The sequence below is a fragment of the Oncorhynchus kisutch genome, linkage group LG8 (genome assembly GCF_002021735.2).
Source record: "Oncorhynchus kisutch isolate 150728-3 linkage group LG8, Okis_V2, whole genome shotgun sequence".
In the NCBI taxonomy this organism is placed as follows: Eukaryota; Metazoa; Chordata; class Actinopteri; order Salmoniformes; family Salmonidae; genus Oncorhynchus; species Oncorhynchus kisutch.
In genome coordinates, this window is record NC_034181.2 from 61,079,903 (window position 1) to 61,096,134 (window position 16,232).

The following is a 16,232-nucleotide window of genomic DNA, read 5'->3' on the forward strand; positions in this document are numbered from 1 at the left end:
ACACCTTGTGCTGGGGACAATAAAAGGCTACTCTAAAATGTGCAGTTTTGTCACACCACACAATGCCACAGATGTCTCAAGTTTGTGGGAGTGTGCATTTGGCATGCTGACTGCAGGAATGTCCACCAGAGCTGTTGCCAGAGAATTTAAGGTTCATTTCTGTACGTCGTTCAAGAGAATTTCCAACCGGCCTCACAACCGCAGACCACGTGCATGGTGTTGGTTGCTGAACAGAGGGGAAAGGGGTGCCCCATGGTGGCGGTGGGGTTATGGTATGGGCAGGTATAAGCTACAGACAACGAACACAATTGCATTTTATCGATGGTAATTTGAATGCACGGAGATATAGTGATGAGTATTCCTGTGCAAGCACACAGACAGTGTGGTGAAGAAGGCACAACAGAGCCTCTTGAAACTCAGGAGGCTGAAAAACTCTGGCTTGTCACTGAAAACCCTCACCAACTTTTACAGGTGCACAATCGAGAGCAACCTGTCGGGCTGTATCACCGCCCGGTACGACAACTGCACCGCCCTCAACCGCATGGCTTTCCAGGGTAAACGCATCACTGGGGGCAAACTACCTGCCCTCCAGGACAGCTACAACACCTGATGTCACAGGAAGGCAAAAAAGATCAAGGACAATAACCACCCGAGCCACTGCCTGATCACCCGCTTCCATCCAGAAAGCGAGGTCAGTACAGGTGCATCAAAGCTGGGACAGAGAGTTTTAAAAACAGCTTCTATCTCAAGGCCATCAGATTGTTAAACAGCCACCACTAGCACAGAGAGGCGGCTGTCTACCTCCGGACTTGATATCTTTGGCCACTTTAAGAATGTTTACATCTCATACGTATATACTGTGTACTACACTATCTATTCTTTACTATCTATTGCATCTTAGCCGCTCTGTCACTGCTCATCCATATATTTTATATAGATTTACTAGATTGTGTGGGGCAATTCAATGAAAATGTTCCTAATCTCTTTCAGGAATACCTGGCATAGTAGTTACCATAATTGTCGATTGTTGCAAATATGGAGAATACAACAAATACCAGCAAGACGGTGGTGTTGTTAAAATGTAAGTCATATTGTGATAATTATATGGATTTTCAGATCACCAATGACCCTCTTTCTCTCTGTAAAAAACTGACTGACTTTGTCCCTGTCTTTATATGTACGTGACTGTGTATAAGGCTCTTTTGTTTTCCACCTTCCCTCCCTCTCTCTCTGTCTCTCTCTCTGTATCTCTGTCTATCTGTAGGTGCTGGTTGACTGACTCTGCCTTCTACTTCTTCTTCACCGTCAACTCTCTCCACAATGAGCCCACAGCCCCTATTCTCATTTATATTTACATTTACATATCAGGTGCACACATATATAAATAGTGTGCACCTGGGAGCACCCGGGAGCACAATCCCATGCAAATTCAAGGATTAAAAGCTCATTGTGGTCATTTAATGACTCTATTGATTTACTTTTGCTATTAATGTAATAGTACATAGATCTACTAAGTAAAGGCACGCCATTATAAAACACTGTAGGTAATGTCCTGGTTGTGGCACCAGATTAACAACCCAGTCTGATACTGTGGTCTATGGTCAGGGACCTAGGCTCTATTACACCACTAGGTGTCACTATTGTATACAAAGACAGACTTAATCATCTTTAAAGAGCAGCTCTTGTGAGGGCAGGTATTCCCAAACTGGGGTACGCATACCCCCAGGGGAACACGCAATGCCACCGAGGGTACGCACAATACATTTTAAAAATGTTTCTTCATATTTTCAAACAGTCCATTTCTATTTTCCAAAGGGGCTATACATTTGAGTGAGTTTTTTCCCCCACCCGAGTAGCCTCATTTCACTGCCAAAAATAAAATCAAACCATTTAGTGTTCAGCGAAATAACAACACAATGTCAAATATAGATAGCCTAGTCAAATAATTAACATCCAATCACATTAACTGTTACTCTCTCGCGGGAATTCCACTAACGGTCTGTATGTAGCCAAACATAGCTGCTGCTCATTACGTTTGCTCGAAAATTGATAAATGGTTATAAAAAAGTATGACCCATGTCCATAGAGACACAAACCAGCTCTACTGGTAGTACTGCTACTACCAGGAGTACTACACCTGCACCTGTCGACGACAAGTTGGTCTGCTTCCACTAGCACATCCAAAGCTAGCATCAGTAATTCTATATTTGTTGTTAGCCCAGCTAGCATGGACACCAACAGTTGTGAATCTGATGCAGCCGAAGAGCTATTGCCCCCTTACCCGGGAAAGCACTGAACAACAGACAGGGACATTGGACCACCGAAGAGGCGTAAATATGATGAGAACTACATTGATTTGGGGTTCACTTATATTGGGAGTAGTGCCTTTCCTCAGCCACAGTGTGTTATATGTGCAAAAGTACTATCTCACAACTCGATGAAACCTTCACTCTTGTGCAGACATTTAGAAACAAAACATGCCAATTTGAAAAATAAGTCAAGGTAGTTTTTTGAGCGGGAATTAAGACGACTTTTGAGTAGTAGGACATGTATAAAAGCAAGATACCATTAATAAGAAGGGGCTAGAAGCGTCTTATATGGTGAGCTACTGAGAGGCTAGGACAGGCAAGCCCTATACTATTGTGGAGGACTTCATTCTTCCTGCTGCCGCGGATATGGCTAGAACAATGCTGGGGGAAAAGGCCCCAAAAACTATACAGACAATGTTTTCATCAAACAACACTGTTTCAAGACGCATCAGTGACATGGCAGGAGATGTTTTGAAACAATTACTGCTTCGCATTCAAGCCAGTGAATTCTACGCTTTACAGCTGGATGAGTCAACAGACATTGCGGGCCTGGCACAGCTCCTGGTATATGTCTGTTACGTTTATGGGGGTCAATTAAGGAAGACATCCTCTTCTGCAAACCACTGGAAACCAGGACAACAGTTGAGGATATTTTAAAGTACTGGACAGCTTTGTGACATCAAATGGACTTTGGTGGTCAATATGTGTTGGTATCTGTACTGATGGCGCAAAAGCCATGACAGGGAGAGATAGTGGAGTGGTAATGCGTGTGCAAGCAGTTGGTACACTGCAGCATCAACCGAGAGGCTCTTGCTGACAAGGGAATGCCTGACAGCTTGAAAGACGTTTTGGACACTACAGTGAAAATAGTTAACTTTGTTAAAGCAAGGCCTCTGAACTCTCATGTATTTTCTGCAATATGCAATGATATGGGCAGCGACCATGTAACGCTTTTACAACATACAGAAGTGCGCTGGTTATCAAGGGGCAAAGTATTGACGCAATTTTTTGAATTGAGAGACGAGCTTAAAGTTTTCTTTACTGACCATAATTTTCACTTGTCTGACCACTTGCATGATGACCGCTTGCATCTCGCCTGAATGATCTGATTCTAGGATTACAGGGACTCTCCGCAACTATATTCAATGTGAGGGACAAAATTGAGGCTATGATTAAGAGATTGGAGCTCTTCTCTGTCTGCATTCACAAGGACAACACATAGGTCTTTCCATCATTGTATGAATGAACTCAAGCTTACGGACAATGTCAAATGTGATATAGTGAAGCACTTGAGTGAGTTAGGTGCGCAATTACGCAGGTACTTTCCCGAAACGGATGACTCAAACAACTGGATTTGTTATCCCTTTCATGCCCTGCCTCCAGTCCACTTAACAATACCTGAACAAGAGAGCCTCATCGAAATAGTAACAAGCGGTTTCTGTGAAAATTTTATCAGAAGTCACTGCCAGATTTCTGGATTGGGCTGTGCTCAGAGTATCCTGTCTTGGCAAATCGCATTGTTAAGACACTGATGCCCTTTGCAACCCCGTACCTATGTGAGAGTGGATTCTCTGCCCTCAGTAGCATGACAACTGAATACAGGCAGACTGTGTGTGGGAAATGATTTAAGACAGAGACTCTCTCCAATACAACCCAAACACTGCAGAGTTATGTGCATCCTTTCAAGCACACCCTTCTCATTAACCGGTGGTGAGTTATTCACAATTTCCGATGAACAAATAAGGTTTTATATGTAAGATGGTTAAATAAAGAGCAAAATGATGGATTATTATTATATTAGTATGTGTGCCCTGGTCCTACTAGAGCTCTTTGTCACTAACCACGAGCCGGGTTGTGACAAAAACTCACACTCATTCTTATGTTTAATAAATGTATCGTATAGTGTGTATGTGGCAGGCTTACAATGATGGCAAAAAACAAACATTTGTGCGTTCTAGCACCAGTGCGCTGACCCTGGTGCTTAGAGGGGGTACGCAGCTGGAGGTTGAATGTTTGAAGTAGTAAGGGACTATTAAAAGTTTGGGAACCACTGGGTTAGGGCTAGCTAAAATGCTCTCCTAACCTGCTACAAAAAGTCACTTCCATGGAGTCACAACTGCTTTTTTCAGGCATCTTCCTGTTTCTATGCTATTGGGCCTGAACTGGCCAGAATAGGCATCTATCCCCACGGTAACCACTGAAGCTGTTCAACCGAGATGCATCCAGCTGCTGCACAACACTAAAAACATGTGTTGCCATTGGATGTCGCATTAATAATAATATCATGCAGCCTTACATTTTCGAACACTGGAATGTGTAATCTAGGCTTATATCTTCATTAGGCTGATATAAATCTGTATTATTTTGTGTGATGGTTTTCAATTTGAATGTCATTATTTCTGTATAGCCTACACTTTCACGTTCTGAACTTCTAACACGAGTAGGACAGCTGTGGCTTCGTGACGATGACCACACAAGTAGCCACTCACTGACTTGACAGCTCTCTAACTTACCTCTGACACATCCAAAACACCAGCTCTGTGTCGGCTATCACTGGTTAACGCGTGATCTGATGGAATCTAAACATAAGTGTGCTCATAATATAATATATTATATTTAATTTACTTTTAATTTTTTATTCTATTTTTAGCACTTTCTGTTTAGCATTTTTCCCCCAGTTATTTTTGTTTTATTATTGAAATGCCCATTTAGCTTTGGTTTAAAAAATATATAGATTTCAATGTGCGAAAGGTGATACGCCTACATTGAAATGATAATGTGATAAGGCAGGATAAGTAAGCCACAACCATTCTTTAGTGTTTTTTTTTTCATTTTTCATTGAAAAACTGCAAAATGTTAATAACACAAACATTACAGGACACACATGGCATTTTGTTAAAGGAATTCATGCAACAGGGGTTTCAATGGAGACATGCTCATAGCAGACCTACATCAGGGTCCTAGGCGCTGAGCCCACACAATACTATAGTCCTAATATGTCCTGTTTAGTGTGGCCTCCCAAAATCCCACCACGTGCCTCTGTAAGGGATTTCCTCCTCTTCGTCTGAAGAGGAGAGGCGAGAAGGATCGGAGGACCAATATGTGGCGTGGTAAGTGTCCATGGTTCTTTTAATAAGAAATACTTAACATGAACACAACTGAATACAAAACCAATAAACGTGAAAACGAACGAAAACCAAAACAGTACAGTGTGGTGAAAAACACATAAGTATGATTCTCAATCAGAGACAACTAATGACACCTGCCTCTGATTGAGAACCATACTAGGCCGAAACATAGAAATCTCCAAATCATAGAAAAACCAACATAGACTGCCCACCCCAACTCACACCCTGACCATACTAAATAATGACAAAACAAAGGAAATAAAGGTCAGAACGTGACAGCCTCACACAAAGGAAATGCACAGAGGCAGAGCAAAGTATGTTACAAGACAGATAACAATTTGTAATGTTTTAATTTCATGATCAATTTAAGCACTATTCCCAATTTTATAGGGACTGTGTGGGGCTGATTGATGAGAAGGTTAAAGCTCTCAGAGAAAAGTAACAAGGCCCTAGCTGGGAGAAACCCCGATGGAAAGGGGGTTTTAAACTTTGTTTCCATTGAACATTTTAATTAATTATATGAAGAGTGCCTTGGTCCTCCTTTCTTTTTGGAGAGGAGAGGAAGTTGGGTTTAGAAGTTCTCCATTAGATGCAAACAAAACTAAAGAGATACCAGGAATAGTACAATGAATATATACCAATAATTTGACATGAAGAGTTGCTCAATGTGACTGTATTGTAATGGCTTGTATAGAGGACAGCCTGTCTTTCTTCTGCGGGTTGCCGTGTTTTAAGTGCTCTGATGCTGTGAATGGTTTGACTGAGGAATCACACATTGTGGTGAATGTCTGAAATAAATGTCTGAATGTCTGAAATGTGCTTTGAATAATTAAACTCTTAAACTTTCTGAACACACATTTAGCCGATTTATTAACATGGAGGAGGAACATGTTTGAAATTAGGGTCCCTCAGCTTGTCTGATGTCTGATGTCTTGATAGCAAAATATGTTTTATATTTCTCAAAAATCCTGGTGAAAATGATTATTTGTAGACAGTTGGCTTGGCCCACAATCTAGTCCACTAGCAGTTGTAAAATGTAGTTAAAGTATTGTTAAATATACAAACGTGCAAGTGAATTGTATGTGACATGTGAGGTTAAGTTTGCATCTGTGTTCCTGCTACGTGGTGGTATTGATGTTAAATAACATGCACGTTGGGATTTCTGTGGAAACAACCCAGTGTCAACCACAAAACTAAGGAGTGATCCAACGTGTCTGTGAAATGATTTACAAACATTGTAATAAAACAATATTTTCACCACCACACAAAAAAAAAGATGTTCAATCCATCATGAGATATCCAGTCCTATTGCAATTCTTATCCAGGAGGGATTTGGCCCATAGAATTGTTCTGAAAAAAACTGTACAAGCACTTTCTATGATGTCATGAAAACCAAACTAAATGTTTTGCCCAATTAATTTATTTTTTATTTTTATTGTAAGCACTAACTCACCTCAATGTACTCTGAACATTTCATGACTCTAGAACAAATGAATCCTCTGGAAATGTCATCATTTTATGTTTGTTCATGGGAAAATATGATCATCTTTTCAATTTCCTGAAACGCTTCTGTTTTGGAGAGTGGGTTTTCACCAGATGGCGACAATTAAAAAAAAGAGAACCAAGAGAAAGAGCAGCGATGGAAACATACACAAAGTCTAAGGCAAAGGAGTTGTCAGGAGAGGAGGTAAAGGGGACTAAGTGGAATGAAACGTCATACTTTAGGACCCATGGAGGGAGTATGAAAACTGCTCCCATTCCAGAAGAATTGTATCAATCCTTCCCCTCCATACATCATCCACACGGTAACATCTCTCTTTCATCCAATCAGTAAAATCACTTAGATGACCCCATGATCAGGTGAATCTTTGATCTTTATTTCCCTGTGCCGAGTAATCGTCTCTGAAAATCTTCACCCACATTAGCTGGACAAACAAGTCCACCAACATTTCAATCTTGCCATCGTTACACAGTATAAAAATGTGTTGAGTGCATGCATTTCAAATAAACGTCCCCCAAATAATCCCTGTCACAGAACATACACATCACACGCTCTCACACACACATCTAGAGACTACATGATGTGAAATAAATAGTTGTACTGTATATACAAGAGCCCAAGAGGGCAGCAACAACAACTCATGTATGTATACAGTCACACAATACATAGGGTAAAGATGAATGTTCAACAAAAAGCTTAGCCCTTTATGTTAACAGGAGATAAATAATACTGTAAATGTGAGTTTTATTGGATTCCAGCATTTAATAAGCAGCCTTAGACAGACTGTCCCACTTTGGCCAACTCAAATAAATAGCATTACACAATGTCCCTACCAAAACATCCTTGTCAATGAGATTCGAAAATTACCTCATTTTATAAGCTTCACGTACAATAACTTGAACAGTGGTGATATACTGTGTGTGATATATATATATATATATATATATATATATATATATATATATATACAGTTGAAGTCTGAAGTTTACATACACCTCAGCCAAATACATTTAAACTCAGTTTTTCACAATTCCTGACATTTAATCCTAGTAAAAAATTCCCTGTGTTAGGTCAGTTAGGATCACCACTTTATTTTAAGAATGTGAAATGTCAGAATAATAGTAGAGAGAATTATTTATTTCAGCTTTTATTTCTTTCATCACATTCCCAGTGGGTCAGAAGTTTACATACACTCAATTAGTATTTGGTAGCATTGCCTTTAAATTGTTTAACTTGGGTCAAACATTTCAGGTAGCCGTCCACAAGCTTCCCACAATAAGTTGGGTGAATTTTGGCCCTTTCCTCCTGACAGAGCTGGTGTAACTGAGTCAGGTTTGTTGGCCTCCTTGCTGGCACACACTTTTTCAGTTCTGCCCACAAATATTCTATGGGATTGAGGTCAGGGATTTGTGTTGGCCACTCCAATACCTTGACTTTGTTGTCTTTAAGCCATTTTGCCACAACTTTGGAAGTATGCTTGGGGTGATTGTCCATTTGGAAGACCCATTTGCGACCAAGCTTTAACTTCCTGCCTGATGTCTTGAGATGTTGCTTCAATATATCCACAATTTTCCTGCCACATGATGCCATCTATTTTGTGAAGTGCACCAGTCCCTCCTGCAGCAAAGCACCCCCACAACATGTTGCTGCCACCCCCGGGCTTCACGGTTGGGATGGTGTTCTTCGGCTTGCAAGCCTCCCCCTTTTTCCTCCAAACATAACGATGGTCATTTTGGCCAAACAGTTCTATTTTTGTTTCATCAGACCAGAGGACATTTCTCCAGAAAGTACAATCTTTGTCCCCATGTGCAGTTGCAAACCAGTCTGGCTTTTTTTTATGGCGGTTTTGGAGCAGTGGCTTCTTCCTTGCTGAGCGGCCTTTCAGGTTATGTTAATATAGGACTCATTTTACTGTGGATATAGATACTTTTGTACCTGTTTCCTCCAGCATCTTCACAAGGTCCTTTGCTGTTGTTCTGGGATTGATTTGCACTTTTCGCACCAAAGTACATTAATCTCTAGGAGACAGAATGCGTCTCCTTCCTGAGCGGTATGACGGCTGCGTGGTCCCATGTTGTCCCATATTGTTTGTACAATAGTGGTACCTTCAAGCATTTGGAAATTGCTCCCAAGGATGAACCAGACTTGGCTGATTTCTTTGGACTTTTCTATGATGTCAAGCAAAAAGGCACTGAGTTTGAAGGTAGGCCTTGAAACACATCCAAAGGTACACCTCCAATTAACTCAAATTATGTCATTTAGCCTATCAGAAGCTTCTAAAGCCATGACATCCTTTTCTGTAATTTTCTAAGCTGTTTAAAAGGCACAGTCAACTTAGTGTATGTAAACTTCTGACCCACTGGAATTTTAATACAGTGAATTATAAGTGAAATAATTTGTCTGTAAACAATTGTTGGAAAAATTACTTGTGTCATGCACAAAGTAGATGTCCTAACCGACTTGCCAAAACTATAGTTTGTTTACAATAAATTTGTGGAGTGGTTGAAAAACGAGTTTTAATTACTCCGACCTAAGTGTATGTAAACTTCCAACTTCAACTGTATATTGTCGGAAGTTTACACACATTAAAACGTGTGTGTGTGTGTGTGTGTGTGTGTGTGTGTGTGTGTGTGTATATATATATATATATATATATATATATATATATATATATCTCACTACAGGGTGCATTTGCTGGGTTATATCCAAGTGTCACAAATAAATACACAGTTGGAAAATCTTAGTTCCTAGTCAATCAAATACGCCAATGTTGAGATGGGTTTAAATAATTAGCATTATTAGTTGTAAACCCAATCTTATGTAAGAACTCTGTAGAGGGCAGGTTTTATACTGTACTCCCAGCTATAAATACATGTTTTTCTCTCTTTGTGCAACAGTCATCTACTAACTAACCCACCAGCAGTATCTAGGCTACAGCCCTAAAATAAAAGGACTCCATGTGAGGGTCCTCTGAGGCAGGTAACATATGGACCCGCCCTAGATCTGTGCTTATCCCTCACATGACCCAAATTAAGAGCAATGCCTCCTGATTTATCAAAACACATTTAAAAAAAAAATGTTATCTTCAAGTGCAAACATGTCAAGAGCCATTTTGGTCAGGCGGTAACCCACCCCACACACCAGAAAGTCTGCGAAACTACAAACACGGGACATTAATAATGATTATCACAACTTCACTAGTTCATTATACTCTTGTGCCTGACAGGAAACTCAATGAGGAGCCACACTATGACACAGTCCGTGGTGTCTCCCTCAGACCGTGGACCTCCACAACAATGATGTGGTTTGAGGGAGTGGCTACATCTTTGTGACATTTACATTTTTAAATCTAGTTTATTATTTACCATGTCTAAATTCTCTCTTAACATTGGTTTTAAAGTGGCCATATGTCAGTAACTGTGTATTCCATTCATGCAGTACACACACAGAGGACAGGGTTCCACTACCATTATGAACAGCCTTGGATGTCTTCACAACCCAATGGCAGGAAACCAAGAGAAAACAACAAACGAATTCATGACTTCAGAAGCATGTGGCCCTCCCTCCCTCCCTCCCTCCCTCCCTCCCTCCCTCCCTCCCTCCCTCCCTCCCTCCCTCCCTCCCTCCCTCCCTCCCTCCCTCCCTCCCTCCCTCCCTCCCTCCCTCCCTCCCTCCACTCCCTCGCCTCTCTCTATCCTCCCAGAAAAATCTATGTCTATTTTCTTTATCAGACAGAACAGAATAGAAGGCAAAGTCAGCTATGTCTGCTACAAGTTTGTTTTTTAAGTAAAAGAAAGAAAGATGAAAGTAGTCCATTGTTTCTCTGTGGAATTAGACCAGGTGTCTGTTTGGATGATAGTCCAGGGACAGTCTCTCTTCCACCCACACACACAGACTTGGAAGCCAAGGCCAGTTCTTGGGAGGAAACTGTTGTCTTACATACGCGTCTGTCAGATTGAGGTTATGGGTTGGAGCTAGCGCCACAATCATTATCATGCTGGAGCTGTATGGTAGGAAGGGGTCCTTCTGTTCTGACCCCCAATAAGAGCTATATGGGGACGTCCTGAGCCCGTAACATTGAAGTTTGCTAAGAGCTGGCATGAGGTACAAGTAGAGGTCTTCTGCGAAGGGGGTTGAGGTGAATCCCGCCAGAAAAAAATACAAGATTTCACGGGGGTTAGAAGAGAGGACACCCACTAAATCACATCCTTACAGCTCACACCCATCCTCCTCTGTTCCTCCTCCATGCCCACAGCAGAGTAGAGAGCGATGCACCATGCCACAATGTCAGCTCACTAAGAGGCAACATGCCACTGCCGGCTCACACAATGCACTTTTACCCCACAGTGAGGGATTCTGGGGGTTGAAGTTCCTTCAGGTAACCAGCCTTTGAAGAGAAGACTAGAGGCGCTGTCACGTCCTGCTTCACAGAGCTACCAGCTTTAGGGTAGGTCCTATGACCACACCCCAACCTGATTGGCTGGAGGGTAGATGAGGGGGCTTGGAGTCGAGGTGAGCGCTGCAGAGAAAGGAGAATGGGAGGAGTGTTCGGGTAGGGTTGTGGTGGAGGAGGCTAGGGGTCTGCAATGCACCCCTGGGATCACTGGCTGGGGTAGGTGGGGTAGCGGACGGGGGAGTGTTGGCTGTGTGCCAGGGGCATGGTAGAGTGGCGTGGCTCTGAGGGCAGTCGGGTGGAGAGCAGGTCTGCATCAGCGCCAGTCTGAGAACCACCAAACATGTCACCTACAGGACAGGACAGGACACAAGAGACAGACGAGAAAAAGTCATGTCTACAGGTGCAGCCTACTCTATAAGCTTCTGTATGATTCGTTAAACTCCAGACCCCATGTTCATATTCAGACCAATGTTCCCACTCTAGCCCCAGTGCTGTGTGGTTGAGATTGTAGTCTAGGCTGTGGTTTACCATGGGCTGGGTCCATGCCCCCCTGAGTGCCAGTGATATGGTGCCAAAAGGCACTGCGGGGCAGGATGGCCGTGGGTGTACAGGGGTAGGAGCCCGTCTCAGAACCTTTAGACAACTGAGACATAAAAAATGATAAAAAACACAGTATTATATAACCACCAGAGAGAATACTTTGTGTGTGTGTGTGTGTGTAACTGTGCCTTACTCTGCTGTTCTTCTCCATCTCCATCAGAACTCTCTTGTGCTGCTCAGCGATGGCCAGGGTGGAGGAGTGGACTCTCTGGTAGATCTGTTCTCCCTCCCGCGTCTGGAATGTGTACAGGCCTTCTCCACTGTCACACATCCTGGAACACACCAACACACACTGCTCAATACAACATGCATGTGTATACAGGCCATAATATAGGTAATATCGATAATTCACCATATATAGATGCCTTTTGCAGGCACACTGTATTTACCACAAATAGTTAAAGCAATTGACAGCCAATAGTACTGCATTCTAATCACCACCAGGGTGCAGTGTGGGACTACGTTCTCCCTACTGGCAGTACACTCTTATCTTTGTCCTTTGGGGGGCACCCTGCAAGTGGACCGAATCCTTTCTTTTCAGGTTTATCAAAGCACAGGAGGAGATAAGAACGCCTCGCTCACCATTGATTTTCCTCTAATCTATTCAATCAATCTCTTTATGAGGCTCTCCTGGGCAGGGCACCTGTCTGTCTGACTGTGTATGTGTGTGTGTGTGTGTGTGTGTGTGCACGCATGTGCGAGCATGAGTATGTGTGGTCCGTATGCGTGTTTCATCAAGCGATCTATGGGCTAGGCACAGACAACTGGTTACACAGTCCTGCTTTTCTGCAGCTTTTGCATTCTTCTCCCCATCCCTCACTCTCCATACCCCTCCCTCCCTCCCTCCTTCCCTCAATGGGTGTCTCCCTCACCGTCCAGCCTCGAAGGTGAAGCGCGTGGCATCTCGTCCGTAGCGGCGCAGGGAGCAGAGAGGCCAGGTGACCAGTTTGGTGCGAGGGTTGTGGATGTCCCACAGGTAGATATTCTCATGGGTGATCTGCATCATACACTCCCCATAGATGTCCAGGTTAGGACAGGGCAGTAGGAACACATTGAAACGCTCTGACAGGGAGACAGGAAGGGATATTACTAGTCTTAGTCCAGCATGACATACCACATATTATAAAGTGACTCGTAGAAAGCCAGGACCCGTATCCACATAGCATCTCAGAGAGGAGGATAGATGATCCATTTAGCAATAATAATAAGAGACTGGTAGCAGCAGCTGTGTTGTGTGTGTGTAGCATGAATGTGTGTGTGTGTGTACAGTCAGTGCAGGTGGTTAGTCCAGTTTAAGTGTTCAGCATTCTGATGGCTTGTAGATACCAACAGTTTCTATCAGACCCCATGTTCCAACGGTAAAGAAGTGAACAGCTCGTGTGTGGGGTGAGTTTGAAAAATATAAACTCAGCAAAAAAAGAAACGTCCTCTGACCCTTTGCTATGAGACTTGAAATTTAGCTCAAGTGCATCCTGTTTCCATTGATCATGCATGAGATGTTTCTACGACTTGATTGGAGTCCACCTGTGGTAAATTCAATTGACTGGACATGATTTGGAAAGGCACACATCTGTCAATATAAGGTTCCACAGTTTACAGTGCATGTCAGAGCAAAAACCAAGCCATGAGGTCGAATGAATTGTCTGTCGAGCTCTGAGACAGGATTATGTTGAGGCACAGATCTGGAAAAATGGCCTCTGATCTGATGAAACAAAAATAGAACTGTTTGGCCATAATGACCATTGTTATGTTTGGAGGAAAAGGGGGAGGCTTGCAAGCCGAAGAACACCATGCCAACCGTGAAGCACGGGGGTGGCAGCATCATGTTGTGGGGATGCTTTGCTGCAGGAGGGACTGGTGCACTTCACAAAATAGATGGCATCATGAGGAAGGAAAATTATGTGGATATATTGAAGCAACATCTCAAGACATCAGGCAAGAAATTAAAGCTTGGTCGCAAATGGGTCAAACATGACTCAGTTACACCAGCTCTGTCAGGAGGAATGGGCCAAAATTCAGACAACTTATTGTGGGAAGCTTGTGGAAGGCTAACCGAAACGTTTGACCCAGGTTAAACAATTTAAAGGCAATGCTACCAAATACTAATTGAGTGCATGTAAACTTCTGACCCAATGGGAATGTGATGAAAGAAATAAAAGCTGAAATAAATCACTCTACTATTATTGTGACATTTCACATTCTTAAAATAAAAGTGGTGATCCTAACTGACCTAAAACGGGGATTTTTTTTACTAGGATTAAATGTCAGGTATTGTGAAAAACAGAGTTTAAATGTATTTGGCTAAGGTTTATGTAAACTTCCAACTTCAACTGTAATTCCAATGTTGTTGTATTAGCAATATCTTTGTATCCTGCTCTCCTCCTCATTGTTGTCTCCTTACATGTCATCATAGTAACCAAACATGTATTTGTGACAGAAAGGTGAGGTAACAGAAGGAGTTGTTATTTCCTCCATATTTTTTAAGCTTTGCTTTAGATCACAAAACGGCACAAGTAGCCTTATTTATGCATGATATATTAGACAACTAAACTGCTAGAGGCAACAAGTCAACAAAATGCATCACTGCTCCTATGAAGCAACAGAACTGAAAATGACAGCTCCCTATGGATACATACAGAGTGGTACACCAGTACTTAGAAGTAATCATCTATGAGGATATAGTGGAGAATCCTCTGTTAGTTGCTGAGGCAGTCATGCCATTCTTAATTTTTATTCCAAACAAGCTGCAGAGCTTCATCAGCATCAGCTCCACTATCTCTTCCTCCTCTGAGGGCTTGTGATGTATTTTCTCTTGAGTAAACACCACCAGGATGACTGAGATGAACAGGTTCAGAACCACAGAGGTCATGAATATAATGCAGGATCCGATGAGGAACGCACCGGGTTGTAATCAAGAACCTCGTCATAGTTGAAGATGCCCAGTTACAAGCTTACCATGGTCAGAGCAGCATCCAAGAGAGTCTTATAAGAGTACAGCTTCCAGCCATATATCACATAAGAAGTGATAGAATAGGCCAGGAACATAATGGTGATAACTACGAGGAAGCCTGGTATGTCAGTCCAGTCTCGTTGCAGTGCGTCTGTGATCATGTGTAGCTTGGGGTTGAGCCTCAGCAGATGCCACTGTAGCCAGTAGCACCAGGGATGCGATCAGATACCCCAGCACTACATCTGCTGTGGCTCTCTCATGGAAACTGGCAAACTGGTCTTTATGGTTGTGGTAGTACTCCATGTCCCGGATTCCCTAACACGGTCCTCTTAATGAAGACAGACAATGTACTCCAGCTCAGGAGGATGATGGTGAGCTCCAGGCGGTTGCACTTTGTCTTGAATTAAGCCCACTTCTGCTGCTTCATTAGCTTGCCCTGAACATACATGTAGTAGAGGATAAAGAGGAAATAGATGACCTCAGAGGCTATGACAAAGATGTGGAGTCCACCGGTAGGCTGGTATAGTCGGACAGTCTGCAGCTCACTGCGAAACTGGAACGCTCTACAGCTGTGGTCTTCAACACGAGTGTGACAATGTGAACTCTACAAAGACTGCTTGGGTGAACATATCAAGCCAGGTGTTGTCAAACAGATACTGAAGGGTACTGCTAGCGTTCTGTCACTCACAGAACTCACTCCACCACAAACCCCCCCTCCCCTGTGGAGGACCACACTGCCCCAGATGGGTTGGGATCTGAGTCGGGCCTGGGTTTGGTACTGCCAGGGGCTGCGGAGGGTCTTTGAGATGTTTTCACTCGCAGAGCGGTTCCAGCCTGGCCCATAGGAGCTCATGTCCTCCACCTCCCATGAGTATGGACCATGACAGTCAGGTACAGCCTGGCGCATGGAGCGGGCGATGCCACAGGAGTTCTTCTGCACCCTCATCTGGCGAAGACGGGCATTACCAACCAGTTTGGAGTTCCCATCTGTGATGAAACCTGGGAACTCTCCAAAGAGGTTGCTGAGAAGAGAGGTATTTGCCCAGGTGAACGCATCTCCGTGGCTCATTCTGTCTGAGATCCCTTGGCTGAAGCTCTGCCGAATGTGCTGAATCAGGAAGTAAGCGTTAGGGTCCCGCTGACCATACGCCACCAGGAGCAACATCCACATGAACCCCATGTAGGTGAGAATCTCTTTGATGAGGGCAAAGACCTTCTGCTCCTTGATCATATTGTTCCTCATCCTCTCGATGTCTGTGGGAGGAGGGGGCTGGTAGAAGCTGCATGTGCTATCCCTCCTGACAGCCCACACTACATCAGGGTCATCTGGGTTTCGGACCTCCCCCTC

The 16,232-nt window shown here is 43.1% G+C and overlaps 1 protein-coding gene across 1 annotated transcript in view; it reads right to left on the reverse strand.

Moving 5' to 3' along the window:
* Positions 1 to 10,613: 10,613 nt before the first annotated feature.
* The window catches only part of LOC109895283 (docking protein 4), a 48,833-nt gene continuing 43,214 nt past the window's right edge, over positions 10,614 to 16,232 (reverse strand). Inside the window, exons 6-9 of the mRNA XM_031830766.1 lie at positions 12,807 to 12,996; positions 12,068 to 12,206; positions 11,863 to 11,977; positions 10,614 to 11,681 (exon numbers count right to left, since the gene is read on the reverse strand). Coding sequence (XP_031686626.1) covers positions 11,539 to 11,681; positions 11,863 to 11,977; positions 12,068 to 12,206; positions 12,807 to 12,996 — 587 coding nt within the window. The 3' untranslated portion in view covers positions 10,614 to 11,538. The remainder of the gene's footprint in view (positions 11,682 to 11,862; positions 11,978 to 12,067; positions 12,207 to 12,806; positions 12,997 to 16,232) is intronic.